This window comes from Somniosus microcephalus, chromosome 13, assembly GCF_052327205.1.
Source record: "Somniosus microcephalus isolate GS21.2 chromosome 13, FLI_Smic_1.0, whole genome shotgun sequence".
Classification (NCBI taxonomy): Eukaryota; Metazoa; Chordata; class Chondrichthyes; order Squaliformes; family Somniosidae; genus Somniosus; species Somniosus microcephalus.
The window spans coordinates 42,242,863-42,257,137 of NC_140999.1; the positions used below are offsets into that span (position 1 = coordinate 42,242,863).

General features: G+C 42.1%; 1 protein-coding gene across 2 annotated transcripts in view; it reads right to left on the bottom strand.

Moving 5' to 3' along the window:
- Positions 1-5,919: 5,919 nt before the first annotated feature.
- tmem259 (transmembrane protein 259) overlaps positions 5,920-14,275 on the bottom strand; it is an 83,720-nt gene continuing 75,364 nt past the window's right edge. For both annotated transcript variants that reach the window (XM_086004823.1, XM_086004822.1), the window contains exons 9-11: positions 10,000-10,132; positions 8,614-8,713; positions 5,920-7,403 (exon numbers count right to left, since the gene is read on the bottom strand). In XM_086004823.1, the coding sequence (XP_085860949.1) occupies positions 6,636-7,403; positions 8,614-8,713; positions 10,000-10,132 (1,001 nt within the window). In that variant the 3' untranslated portion in view covers positions 5,920-6,635. The remainder of the gene's footprint in view (positions 7,404-8,613; positions 8,714-9,999; positions 10,133-14,275) is intronic.

Genomic DNA, 14,275 nt, shown 5'->3' on the forward strand with positions numbered 1-14,275 from the left:
GGAAGCCTCCTCAAAGACTGAACTTATAATTGCTTAACTTCAGCTAATGTATCTAGCAACTGTAATTGTAAATATGTTATTTAATTATTAATCGAATGTTATGTACTGTTTAGCTAAAAGGGGAGGAATTGTAGTGTATGTACTTTGCAGAAGGAACTATATTCTGCAGCCCCTGTATACTGCAGTACCAGTAGTGACCACCCCTGTATATAAGCCTGTGCAGTAACTTTGCATAGTAGTTCCAGTTTTGTCTCCACTCAGTAAAGACCTGTTGTAACCAGCTCCTGCAGTCCGTGTCTCAATTACACACGGACATAATAGGTCAGGCAGCATCTGTGGAGAGAGAAACAGAGTTAACGTTTCAGGTCTGTGATCTTTTGTCAGAACTGGAAAAGTTAGAGATGTAACAGATTTCAACCAGGTGCAGAGGCTGGGAAGGAGAGGAGAGCAGGAAAGAACAAAGGGACAGTCTGTGATTGCAGGAGTGGTTAAATGCTGCAAATGGGAATGGCAGAATCAGCAACAGCTGCCGTCTGAAAAAATAGTGGCAGAGGTTATAATCTGAAATTGCTGAACTCGATGTTGAGTCCAGAAGGCTGTAAAGTGCCTAATTGAAAGATGAGGCGCTGTTCCTAGAGGAGAATGCATAGTGAGCAGCAAATACAGTATACTGTACATTGGGGAGACCAAACGCAGATTGGGTGACCACTTTGCGGAACACCTCCGTTCAGTCCATAAGGGCGACCGTGAGCTTCTGGTCGCCTGTCACTTTAATTCCCCGCTCCATTCCCACTCTGATCTCGGCCTCCAACACTGTTCCCGTGAAGCTCAACGTAAGCTCGAGATATTCTAACAGTGCTGCCTTATTGAAACATTTACTGTCTCAAAATCCCAGAATCCACTTGGATGTTACTGCACCATCTCACCTTGCAGGAGAGCACCCTCTGGTGCCACTTTGTGAAAGGGACATCAAGGCCTCTCGTTCAAACTTAAAAACTACAGTATTGTGGAATCGGCTCCACAATATGCTCCTTTTGAGCATTTCCTCTTTCTCATTCTGAAAACAGTCACAGCCCTAATTATACTCAGCATAGCGAGGGAGCTCAGTTCAAACCTTTATTATAGATTCATCTTAATTTATCTGGCATTGAGTTTTGCTTAGTTATTCTAATATGTTTTGGGTAATAATGTCGAGTGTATTTTTTTCTCCTGGATAAAACTACCATATTAAATATCCCCCACCCCCCAATAGACATTAGGCAGTATTTTTTTTTTGAGTTCCCCAAACAAGAATCCAGGATTGAAACTCCTATTAGCTGTGGAAAGGACTGAGATTAAGTTCGAAGATGGAGACAGGAGGCTGAGTATTTACACTCACAACACTCACTTGATAGGATAGACAAAAGTGAGGGGGGAAAAAAACTCATTCCACTCACAAAGGCCACATGGAGCAATTCTTCCATATTAGAAAAAAATTGTCTTTTTGCCACAGACTTTGAAATAACATTAGTGATTGGTTTCCACCATTTATGATATTCTCCATTATTTAAAATTAACAGCCTTTGGAGTCATTTTGTCATTCTTTGAATATACTTTATTTTCCACTCTACACAACTCATTGTTTGAATAATTTGACAATTATTTTCCTTTGCCACACAAAACGACCTCCAACAGGCCTGGAACCAAGACTAGATCAATTTATTTAGTTCTTCAATCATTGAGATATCTCAATCTTCAAATCAATAATTGAGATGGCTTCAGTATACAAGAACTGCAAACCAGGAAAGGGAGCCGGGGGGGGGGGTGAAAAGAGAGGAATGGCGGAGAGACGGTCATGTCATGTGGCTCTCAATATAATGTAAGTAAAGGTCAACCATCCCCACAATTTCCCCCTGTGGTTGCGAGGGCTTTCCTATAGCATAATATAGAGAACAAACTACATTCAGAGAATCAGAATGATCATATAGAACCATAGAAGTTCACTACACAGGAGATTATTCCATCGTGTCTGTGCTGGCAATTTTCTAGATTAATCCAAAAAAGTTGAAGCAGCCTCAACCCAATTCCTGCTGTACCTGGGCCCACAGCACAAATCTGTCCCTAATTCAACACTAACTTAGCAATGGCTGCTCTGGGAAATGGAAAAATGGCATACTGGTGCAGTAGGGTGCACTGTCTGGGGTTAGGACAGAAGTTAATTGTTGGAATGATGAAGTGGAAGCTTTGCCCTGTACTGTATCTGACCTGGGAACTTTTCTTTGCACCTGTACATGACCTTGGAGCTTTCATTGCTGACAAGGTTGAGAATTTTAAAATTGAGGCTTTGCTTAACCGGGAGCCAATGTAGGTCAGCAAGCACAGGGAAGAAGGGTGAACAGGACTTGGTGCGAGTTAGGACACAGGCAACAGAGTTTTGGATGACCTCAAGTTTACGGAAGGTAGAATGTGGGAGGCCGGCCAGGAGTGCATTGGAATAGTCAAGTCTAGAGATAACAAAGGCATGGATGAGTGTTTCAGCCGCGGATGATCTGAGGAGGGGTGGAATTGAGCGATGTTCCGGAGATGGAAATAGGTGGTCTTCGTGATGGCGCTGATATGTGGTCGGAAGCTCATCTTGGGATCAAATAGGACACCAACGTAGCAAACAGTCTGGTTCAACCTCAGACAGTTGCCAGGGAGAGGGATGGAGTTGGTGGCTAGGGAATGGAGTTTGTGGCGGGGACTGAAGACAATGGCTTCGGTCTTCCCAATAATTAGTTGGAGGAAATTTTTGCTCATCCAGTACTGGATGTCGGACAAGCAATCTGACAATTTAGAGACAGTGGAGGGGTCGAGAGATGTGGTAGTGAAGTAGAGCTGGGTGTTGTCAGTGTACATGTGGAAACTGACGCTGTGTTTTCGGATGATGTTGCCAAGAGGCAGCATGTAGATGAGAAATAAGAGGGGGCCAAGGATAGATCCTTGGGGGGACACCAGAGGTAATGGTGTGTACTTGGAGAAACAGTTCATATGAGAGCATGAGGGATTGTGGGGTACAGTATTTTCTAGACATTGGGACTGGCCAGATAGACAATGGTCCTATACATTCCTACATCTATCTGTAAAACGCAGCCTATGTTACAGTGTAGAATTGGAAAAAAAAACTTCCCAGTGACAGAGTATCTTTAGGCACAAATAGTACTGGACAGATCAAGTTAAATCAACTGATGCTCCAATAATTCAAAGCTACCCCTGGGTACAGCTTGTTTTCCTATTTTTGGATGTAATCCTTGGAATTATCAGAGTATTGAACAAAATTATGACCAAAACTGCAACTACCTTGACGTATGAGGAGGTAGAGACCATCTGCAATGCTATGCAAGACTGTAAATCCCCATAGCAATTTCTGTTTCCAATTATGCTTCACAGACAATATACCTCATCAGATAATGTGAAGATATCCTAACCTTATTCACCTGGCACTTTGTCTAGACACCCCAGTGGTGGCAGTTACCCTGCAGTTTTGAAAAGACTTGTGACAGGGTTGAAGGAAGCATCTTCTGCATTCACCAGCTTTCAATAACAAAGAGCTTACATTTAAATAGTGACTTAACATGTTTCAAATGCATCCCAAAGCACTTCACATACAATAAATTATTTTGAAGTGGAATCATTGTATGGACAAATCAGTAGGTTGTCTTGCTCGACTTAAAATAATTTCCAACTACCTCCTGCATTCTGACCTGCTCGCAGCCTTTGCTGGGCTTGACTGCCTTTGCCTCGGTTGCTTTTTTTCTCCTCTCTCCGTTCACAGCTAATAAGGCCCGCGAGACACTCCCTGCCAAGTACCTGCGACCACAGAGCCCCCAACACACTGCTTATGAGATATTTATTGATTACTGAGACCAGCTAAAGAATTGCTTATTGTTTAGTCTTTGGGGAAGCAACTTTCATTTGCATGTTAACTATCTTTTGTCTGGGTGCTATCTTTTATTTTCTAAATTGAAGAGAATACACCTTGCTATAAAAATCCAAATTTAAAAGTAATTTTTTCTAAGTCCATTTTGTGGAAATTGGTCAAAAGTCCCAAAACACAACACTTCTTACAAATACAAATTATGATGGGACTAGAGAGTTGCTAATGTAAAAATCCTTGTCCATGAAGGGAGAAAGATAAATTGGACCTACGCGTTCAAATACATAATTCCCTGAAAGTGTGAATGCAGGTAGATTAAAAAAAAGCAAAAAGATCAACAGCATTTCGGTCCTCATAAATAAGGGGAGAGTACAAGAGCAAAGTAATGATACATTTCTACAAATAACTTCTCTTTCCTTCCTCCACACAAATAAAGACATTCTTATGGTAATAACACCCAGGAATGACAGTGCAGAGGTTTGTGTAACTTTGCTGTGTGCACTATTTTAACAGAGGCATAACCTGCCCAAAGTAAACAGCTAACATCTATTTTTAAATAGTAGGCAGAGAATTGTCACATGAATCCGTTAAGCCTGTAGAAGTTAATGTTGCAAAGCATAATCTAAACATGTGGTATTAAACTGTTCCCTGCCTACAGTGCCCACAGATTGCTATGTTGCTCCTGGGAGTGCAGCCTGTTTCAATTAACTAAAAAGCAGATTGTTGATTTAGCTTTTATAGCATCTTGGTGAAGCCAGCCAGCCAACAATTTTTATTATACCCTTGTACATAACATTCAGTTTAATAGCAAGTGACTGCAGACTAATCCAACCTAAAGTATATTTAATTTAATAAAGTAATGTAAAGAGTAATCAGAGCACAGAATAGAAAAAAATCCTTTCAATTGGAAGGCAGTAGATGCTTCTTGGCTGTGATCATGTAGGCTATTGGGCCTGGAAGTTTTTATTAAAACACAAAAGATAATCAGCTGACAGTTCTCCAATATTGAAATTGGATAGGTATTTGAAAGGGAAGAATACAAAGCATATGGGGAGAGGACAAAGAAACAGGGCTAGAGGACATTGCTCCTTTTAAGGAGCTAGCACCAGCACAAGTACAATGGGCTGAATGGCTTCCTTTGGTGCTATAATTTGTTTTGACTATATGATGTAATGTCAGAAACTGGGATCTGAATGCAGTCCGGTTAATGAACTGGAGCTGGGTTCCAATCCATACCCACTCAATAAAGACAACTATCATTTGGCTTTAAGAGGCCCACGAGACATGGATTCAAACAGTATCAACAGAAATCCCAGCAAATGAGAGTATTGGCAGTCCCAGAGAAGGCACAAGGCTAGCATGGGAAATTGAACACTTTTTCCCCCACCATCTCCTGTTCTTTAAGGCACTCACTCCTGCTAAGCTTCAGCTCCACAGGCACTGGATGACCTCCAACTCCTTACCCAAGGGGCCGTTCTTCGATTGTGATCCAAGTGAGTGATCACCTTCAGGTTGCCCAAGCCCATGGAATCACAGCCGAGCCAATCCGGTTTCCAACTGATGTTGACGCACATCCACAGGGATCACTGGGTACCCCAGGGCAATTTTGCTCTTATCTTATTGACTTAGGGGCCAAGTGCAGCAAAACTGTCTCTTCCCCAGCTGAGATCAGCTAACTCAGTGCAGACTCTGGATCTAATCTTTTCTGGACTTCACAGTTCAGCTGCTCGCTGACCCAACATGCTGAGTCAACAGGGGAGCTGCAGAATGAAATTTCACACCAGTGCAGTTGGGCTGCTCTTCCGAGCTTAGGGCAGGGCAGAAGTATATTACTGATCCCAAGCAGCGCCTGATTTGAGGATGCTTGATGCAGACACTGGGCGTCCCTTACCTCAATGATGCCAAAAATCCACCAATACACAAAAAAAGAATTTTTGTAGTGCTTTGCTAAAGCCACAGAACATTTTTCATTTAGTGATGTAATTTACTACATGTGGCTCATACATTTTAAAGTAATTCACAAGCACATTCAGATCTCATTTATTTTAATATATACAAAGACAGAAACTCTTACATTACATTTAAATACAATATTGCCAACAGAAAAATCAATCGGAATCAGATCCAAATTAGTTAGGTTCAAAGTTTATTAGAAGCTATAGGGAATTTCTGACACTACTACCTTTAAAATCTCTTCTGTATGTAGGCACCAGTTCAAGAAACAAGACTTAAGAGTCTTTCAGGTAACGAATAGAATCAATACACATCAACTTATTGCACTGTGGAATCAACTTGCATGTATGCTGCGAGTTCAAAGGAACACGCCATCTTCTACTGCTATTCAGACACTTGCCTTTTTTTTTAGGGTACCCAGCTGTGGGTTCGGTTGTTCTCTTTTTTTGGAGGTTTCCTCTCACTTTACAGACCGACAGTGTTTCTTAGTAGCACAAATGTCACGGTAACACACGGCTGTGCTGAAGATTATGGATACGGTGACTGAATGGAGGAGTTATTGTTCCAATCGCGCTCCTACCATTAATGCTCACTGAACAACATGCTGCTTCCTGCCCACCATACTCCGTTTTCTGGAACCAACCGAAAGCACTGGGATATTTTGGTTTTACAAATGAAACCACTTGATGTAATAGTGATTCCCCCACACACTCTCTACGGTACACTTTCTGTGAACTTTGTAAAAGGGTCTTCCAATAACAAATTGCCAGATAGAACAGAAAAAAAGTCACGAGGTTCTTGAAATGCTGTGACCGCTTGTCTCTGTTACTGAGCTTTTTGAGACACTAGATTGGCTTCCATGGTCCATTTCTGATTGGTCAAAGCTAGCGTCACTACCATGCAGAGATGGATGCACGTAGGTCTCATTATCTTGTGTGGGGGGCATATCCTGGTGGTCAGTTTTAGTGAGAACGCCCTCTTGGTTCTCAGTTGCACGATAATTTAATGTGTTGAGGTCTGCTTCTGTTTGAAGACTACCAGTGTGTGAAGAAGACACTGCTTTTATGTTTTCTTCAGAACCTGCACCTGGTTGGATAGGCTCAATGGCACCAGAATCATTTAAAAGATCCTGGGTATTTGAGCCACCATTGTTTAATGCCTCAATCATGTTGCTGGAGCCCTCTGCAGACGTATTCCGTTCTGGAGCTGCAATGCCTTCTGATATGATAGCTGCAGTCTCTGCCACCCAGTTAAGATCACCACTTAATGGGGTCACCTCAGAGTTTGCATTCTGCATGCGAACAGGCTGAATGCTGTCCGCTAGGCTGGGAGCGCCACTCAGCTGGGCTGCACCTGAAGCAGCTGCTAGAGGGTTGTCTGGGTCTGTGGGGTTCTGCTGCACGCTATCTGCTGCAGTGTTGTTGTTGAGGTTGTCCTGGAGTGTTGTCTGGTTGGCCTGCCCAGCCTGTTGGTTCTGCAGCAACATCTCCTGAATGCGAATTTGCTGAAGGATGGCAGGCAGCTCATAGTGATGGAAGAAGTAGATCATCGAATGCTGGGAAAAAAACAGCACCCAATTAATGAGTAGGGCCAATGTTGAAGACAACTCACATTTTACACCAGGCATCTCTTTAAATAATATACATACAACAGAACTTGGGAACAAATACAACACAATGCAAAAGCTGGGAGAGTGAGCTCTGTGGGTCTGAGATTGTAACCCTGCTCTTGACTGACCGTTAGCCTTGCTTGTCCTCAGAGGCTGAATTTTATCAGCGGTTTAGGCTCCTGTATGGAGCACTGCACATGATGTTTGGGGTTTCTTTTGAAAGGCCATTAACTGCCTATTTGTGACAAGACTCAGTACAGCTGACTCTACCTGTTGATCTCCCATCTCTTTTGACCTATAATAGGTCTCACTTATCCAGTTCTGACAAACAGTTCACATCCAAGTGAAGAATGACTACTTGGCACCTAGAACTGTCTTTCCTCTTTTCAGATGCCATCTGTGTATTTCCAGCATTTTCTGTTTTAATTTATTTTAAGTCTTCAGTTTTTCCTCAATCATCATCTTTATTTAAAAAGTGAGGAAGGGGGCATAAAGCAGAAGGAAGAAGTGTCACACAAACTGCCAGTGCCTGAGAGCAGGCTGACCCAATCTCAAGGGGATGAAGGAAGTTGACAACCATCCAATCTGCAATCCACTGCCCCAAATCCCCATGGTCCTGCAACAAAAGAATCTCCTCAACCACTGGTTGGATGACTAAAGTGCCTCACCAAGTGTGAAATAGGCCCACATAACTGCCCTCAATATATAAACTACATGAACAGTGTTGTATTATGACTAAATCAATGGATATTCCTGTAAAAAAGTGAAGGCACCGTCTGGTCCAGAAGTTACAATGGCAGCTCAGCACCTTGCAGTTGCAGCTCCAGGTTCCAGCAGTCTGTGCTGAATTAGTCAATCTCAGATGGAGCAACAGTAGGAACACTACAACTGGCCTCAGCGATCTAGGGTTCGGATGGTGGGGGTGGGTTTCAGCCACTTCTGTTCACTATCCAGTGATTCCTGCTGGGGTTGGTGTGGTGTTTATATCAGATTTAGCAGTGATGCTTTCTACATTTACATGGTCCAATTCCCCTCACCAGGCTCACAAGTGAAGAATGACTACTTGGAACCTAGAACTGTACCCCAGCAAGAGTCAATGCCTTCAGGAGAGAAGGGGAGAAATTTGGAAGAAAAATAAAGAACTCCAAGAATATACCTGTATAAAGAGCCACGACGTCACCAAAGCCAAACTGCTGTACTGCCCATTGAAGCGGTAATGATACGCATAAAAGGCAAAGTGATACAGGTAAAAGAATCTGCAAAAAAAACACAATGTTCATTCTTAAAAGTTTGGTTGAAGGACATCATTGGCCTTTCAGAACAAATACATTGAGACACAACAAACTCCAACAGAACATACGAAATGGTAGCGATTTTAGATAAATCAAATAAAATATCTTACGTAAACAGTTTTTACAGCTCTGAAATACTGCTTTGTATAGCGGTCCATCTGATCAATCACCTAAACAACAAATAGATTTAATATCTAGGACCCCGGAAGAGATGCATCACTTCTCAGAGTTAAAAAGGTTGGTGACATGGTCTGGACTGAGTGAGCTGACCTCAGCTAGGGTGGGGTTGGGGGGTGTTACAATTACACTGCCTTTTGGCTAAGGAGGGTGAAATCAGCCACGATCCCTGTTCCTCAACACTATCCAGAGACCTCTCCTGTATGGGTGTTGGGTGAAGAAAGGATGGGGTTAATTAGTGATGTTCACCACAATTAAGCAGCCTGTCAAACTCACACATGAATAATGAGCAGGGTATGGAGGACAGCCAGTTTGCTGGAACCATACCCCAAGTAAGGACAGTGCCTTCAGGAAGAAAAGGGAAGCAAAACTGTTAGAGGAATTTAGAAGGTTCCTAATTTAGATCAGGATGGCAAAAACAGCATTAAAGGATGTACTAACTTCATATTAAGACACACCAGGACCATAGAAGTGTAAAGCACAGAAGGTCATTTGGTCGATTATGTCTGTGCTGGCTCTTTGCTAGAACAATCCAAAATGAATCCCACTGCCCTGTTCTCTTCCCATAGCCTGTCTTTTCTTCTGCTTCTATGTAGTTCGCTGAGAGTGGAACTTGAAATGCTGGAACCCATGGCATTCCAGTGCTTTGATGCATAGATCTTCTTACTGGGGTTTCTGAACTCTAGAGCCCTGCCAGGTCATCAGATTTCTTGTTTTCCTTTGGGTAGCGGACACTGTTTTTTGGAAATTATAATGGGGTCAATGGGAGGACCACAACAGAGAAGTTCGAAAATTACCCCGTTAATGTGCTGAACTCATGCCGTCACTCTGTTGTAAAAGCTCTCAATCTCAAAACTGGGAGCTCATGACCTCAACTGTGCTACTGGGGGATACGAAACTTTGCACCAAGTTGCCATGAAATTTTCTCCATTTCTCTCGCCTCCTCTCCAATAAGGAGAGGGGCCAAGCAAGCAAAACGCAAGGGATAAAAACAAATACAACAAAAATAAAAAGGAAAGATAACATTTTTGAAATCATGAGAAGTCCAGGCCTTGATCTTGGTTAAAACCCACCTGAGCCAATGCCGTTTGCTAGTGTTAGTGTGACAGCAAATTGCATCGTACTGGTCTGCAAGCCAAACGATTAGAATAATGTAAAATGCTGTAGTTGTGTCGTTGAAGAATTCAGACATTATGGCTTCCATCCCTGGAGGAAGAAAATACAACAAAGAGAGATCAGAGAAAAGGTAAATCAGCCAAGCCTGCTCATTTAAAATGGTTTACATTAAATATTAATAAAAGAAAGACAAGAATCACACCTCTGCAAAACTCCACAATTCCAAGATGTTACTTGCAAAAATTGTAATTGAAGATTTAACGTAAACAGTAAGCAAAATCAGCAAGATCATGGCCAGGAATAAATGATCTGAAATAGAAATACCCCCCATAACTTCCATCCTAACTCAAAAGGAATCTAGAACTCAGGGTGCATACAGTTTTTAAAATGGATGCTTTCTGTTCCCTTGACCTATAGGACAGTTGGCTGGCTGCAGGGTGACCAGCGCAGAAAATTCATTTCTACCAAACCGTGTATTCATTTCCCAAATATAACGTGGATTTAAGCTGGTTTATTTTTCATAGGACTGATTTTTTTTTGCCAAATACTATACCTTTCCACAAAAGAAATGAAACTTTCTCCCACTTTAGAGCATCGCAAAGCGACACCACATTAGCAGGTGGTAATAAAACAGTTTGCCATTTAGTATAATTATTATGCAAGTGACCAGTAATTGTCTAAGAGGGTGTGGTATTAGGCAGGAACCAGCACCTGTGAAAAGGTATCCCAGCTTAAATCAGTGCCTTCAGTGGGAGAAGGGAGAACATTACCCAAAAAAACCCACTGGTGACACTAGACTAAGATAATGGATGGGACAGCAAACAGTGAGGAAGAAACACAACTGTACTTGGAAATCATGGAGAGATAATGAGCGACCAAAAAAATAAATTCAAACTGAGGAAGAATGGAAAATAAAAGGTAACTTTAAATGAGGAGAACTCCTTCCCCTTGTTGACAATGAAATGTAGAAATCATTTAAAAAGCAGCTCTGGTGTTTTTGTATGCAAAACAGGGGCATATTCTTTAGTAGTTGGGGTTTATCTCCTTAAATATTTGGGCATATTTTGCACGGAGACATCTGGGAGTTTTGAGAAGGATTAAGCTAGTAAACCTTAAAAGAATAATCCAGGATAAGGCTACACAATGGCCTTGTGCTCAAACACTCATCTTTTAAATATATACTGTAAGGGATGAAAACACACAAGCTTATACGTTTGCCACATTACAGTGACTGTATTTCAGAAGTAATTCATTAGATGTGAAATGCTTTGATAAAGTACTATTTAAAAGCAAGTTCTCTTTCTTTTCTAAAATTCACAAACTCAGCAAGAGATGACTGGCTTCCTAGCTCTTGCCAAAGGCTACAAGATAAAAAAATTACATAGGATGTTTTGCAGATGCCAACAGTATGTACTTCTGACAGGAGGGAATCTGGCTCACTTAAATTATTCAACAGCCAAATTACCCCCAAAAACCAAGCTCAAAGAAGGGCCCCAAGACCCTGGAAGGGTGCCACCTGAAGCTGATGACTGAGGTAATACTGCACTGCAGTCAGTGGTAATATGATCACAATAGTACCAGAACCCCAATGTGAGCTGCAGATTCCATGAAGACCTCAATCACTGAAGTCCAAACTTTCTATCTGCATGAGCTGGGGTCAATTGAAACTTATAGGGTCAAATGAGAGGGAGGAATTGAATGAAATCAGTATTTGTAGGGAAATGGTGTTCGGGAAATTGACGGCATTGAAGGCCGATAAATCCCCAGGGCCTGATAATCTACATCCTAGGGTACTTAAGGAAGTGGCCCTAGAAATAGCAGATGCATTGCTGGTCATCTTCCAAAATTCTAGAGACTCTGGAACAGTTCCCATGGATTGGAGGATAGCTAATGTAACCCCACTAATTAAAAAAGGTGGTCGAGAGAAAACAGGGAATTATAGACCTTTGTAAGCCTGACATCGGTAGTGGGGAAAATGCTAGAGTCCATTATAAAAGATGTTATAGCAGAGCACTTGGAAAACAGTGACAGGATCGGACAAAGTCAACATGGATTTACAAAAGGTAAATCATGCTTAACTAATCTACTGGAATTTTTTGAGGATGTAACTGGTAGAATAGATAAGGGAGAACCAGTGGATGTATTGTATTTGGACTTTCAGAAGGCTTTCGATAAGGTCCCGCATAAGAGATTGGCGTGCAAAGTTAAAGCACATGGGATTGGGGGTAAGGTACTGACTTGGATAGATAACTGGTTGGCAGACAGGAAGCAAAGAGTTGGAATAAACGGGTCTTTTTCAGAGTGGCAGGCAGTGACTAGTGGGGTACCGCAGGGATTGGTGCTTGGACCCCAGCTATTCACAATATATATTAATGATCTAGACGAGGGAACTAGATGTAATATCTCCAAGTTTGCAGACGACACAAAGCTGGGTGGGCGTGTGTGTTGTGAGGAGGATGCAGAGAAACTCCAGTATGATTTGGACAGGTTGGGTGATTATACTGCATCTGCCCAATGTGGATAAATGTGAGGTTATCCACTTTGGTGGCAAAAACAGTAAGACAGATTATTATCTGAACGGCAATAGATTGGGAGAAGGGGAATTGCAACAAGACCTGGGTGTCCTTGTGCACCAGTCGCTGAAGGTAAGCATGCAGGTGCAGCAGGCGGTTAAGGCGGCAAATGGTATGTTGGCCTTCATAGCAAGAGGATTCGAGTACAGGAGCAAGGATGTCTTGCTGCAGTTATACAGGGCCTTGGTGAAACCACACCTTGAGTATTGTGTGCAGTTTTGGTTCGCCTTATCTGAGGAAGGATGTTCTTGCCATGGAGGGAGTGCAGCGAAGATTCACCAGACTGATACCTGGGATGGCAGGAATGACGTATGAAGAGAGAGTGGGTCGATTAGGCTTATATTCTCTAGAGTTTAGAAGAATGAGGGGATCTCATTGAAACTTATAAAATTCTATCAGGACTAGACAGACTAGATGCAGGAAGGATGTTCCCAATGGTGGGGGAGTCCAGAACCAGGAGTCACAGTCTAAGGATAAGGGGTAAGCCATTTAAGACTGAGATGAGGAGGAATTTCTTCACCCAGAGTGGTGAACCTGTGGAATTCTCTAACATAGAAGGCAGTTGAGGCCAATTCATTAAATATATTCAAGAAGGAGTTAGCTATATTTCTTAAGGCTAAAGGGATCAAGCAGGGGCAGGGTACTGAATTTGGATGATCAGCCATGATCTCATTAAACGGTGGAACAGGCTCGAGGGGCCGAATGGCCTACTCCTGCTCCTATCTTCTATGTTTCTATGTTAAAGCACATGTGGCTGGAGAAAAAGATGTACCCTTGCATCTGCATCAATCAGAGCTGAAGTTTCAGTTAATGCCTTGTGGCCAATTGAGACAGAATGAGCCTCTGTGGTTAAAGTACCCATCAGTGCTCCTTTTCTGGAGGATTGACCAGGCAAGAGATGCATTAGGTTTAGAGCTCTTTACTCCAATTCGAATGTCTACTTTGATACATGCTCCACATACAATAGCTGTCATCCAAATAGAGAAAAGTCATAGAAAAGTGTATGTTCACAGTAATTACACTAGCTCTGTGATCTTCGGACTGAATGCAGACAATTACTGAAAGCATTTTCTCTTCCTTGATTTGTTGCTTGCATGCATGCTTAGTAGTTCCTTAAAGGTAGGCTCTCTATCTACTGAGCTCTGATTTGTTGCTGTTTTATGAATATGAGATTTGAACCAATTCGAATGTGGTACATAACTGACAGGATAGGTAGCTTTTATTATACTAAATAGATACATATCAATTTGCACTAGGATTCATTATTTCCAATGCAGTAGTTCATTATATTTTCTGCCACAGTGTTAAGATGAGGGGTAGACTGGTGGCCAAATCCCAGTGCTACTTTGCAGTCAACTGGAGACACAACAGCAGCTTGGGGTTTCAACCGCTAACTCTCATTCTCTGTGTGGCTCCTACTGTGAACTGGGTTCCAAACAAAATGTTAATCGGTCTTTCATTTTCAGATACCTGCTTTGTATTTCCAGCATTTTGTTTTTATTTCAGATTTCAAGCATTTTCAATTTTCTTTTCAGCTGTGCAAGATACCAATTACTTACCCGACCATATCGATGGCGGGTGCGGGGGATAAACTGGCTTGTACCAGCCACACAGTGCACTGTGGTGCTGCACCAGTCAAACTGCTTCCCATGTTTCTGAA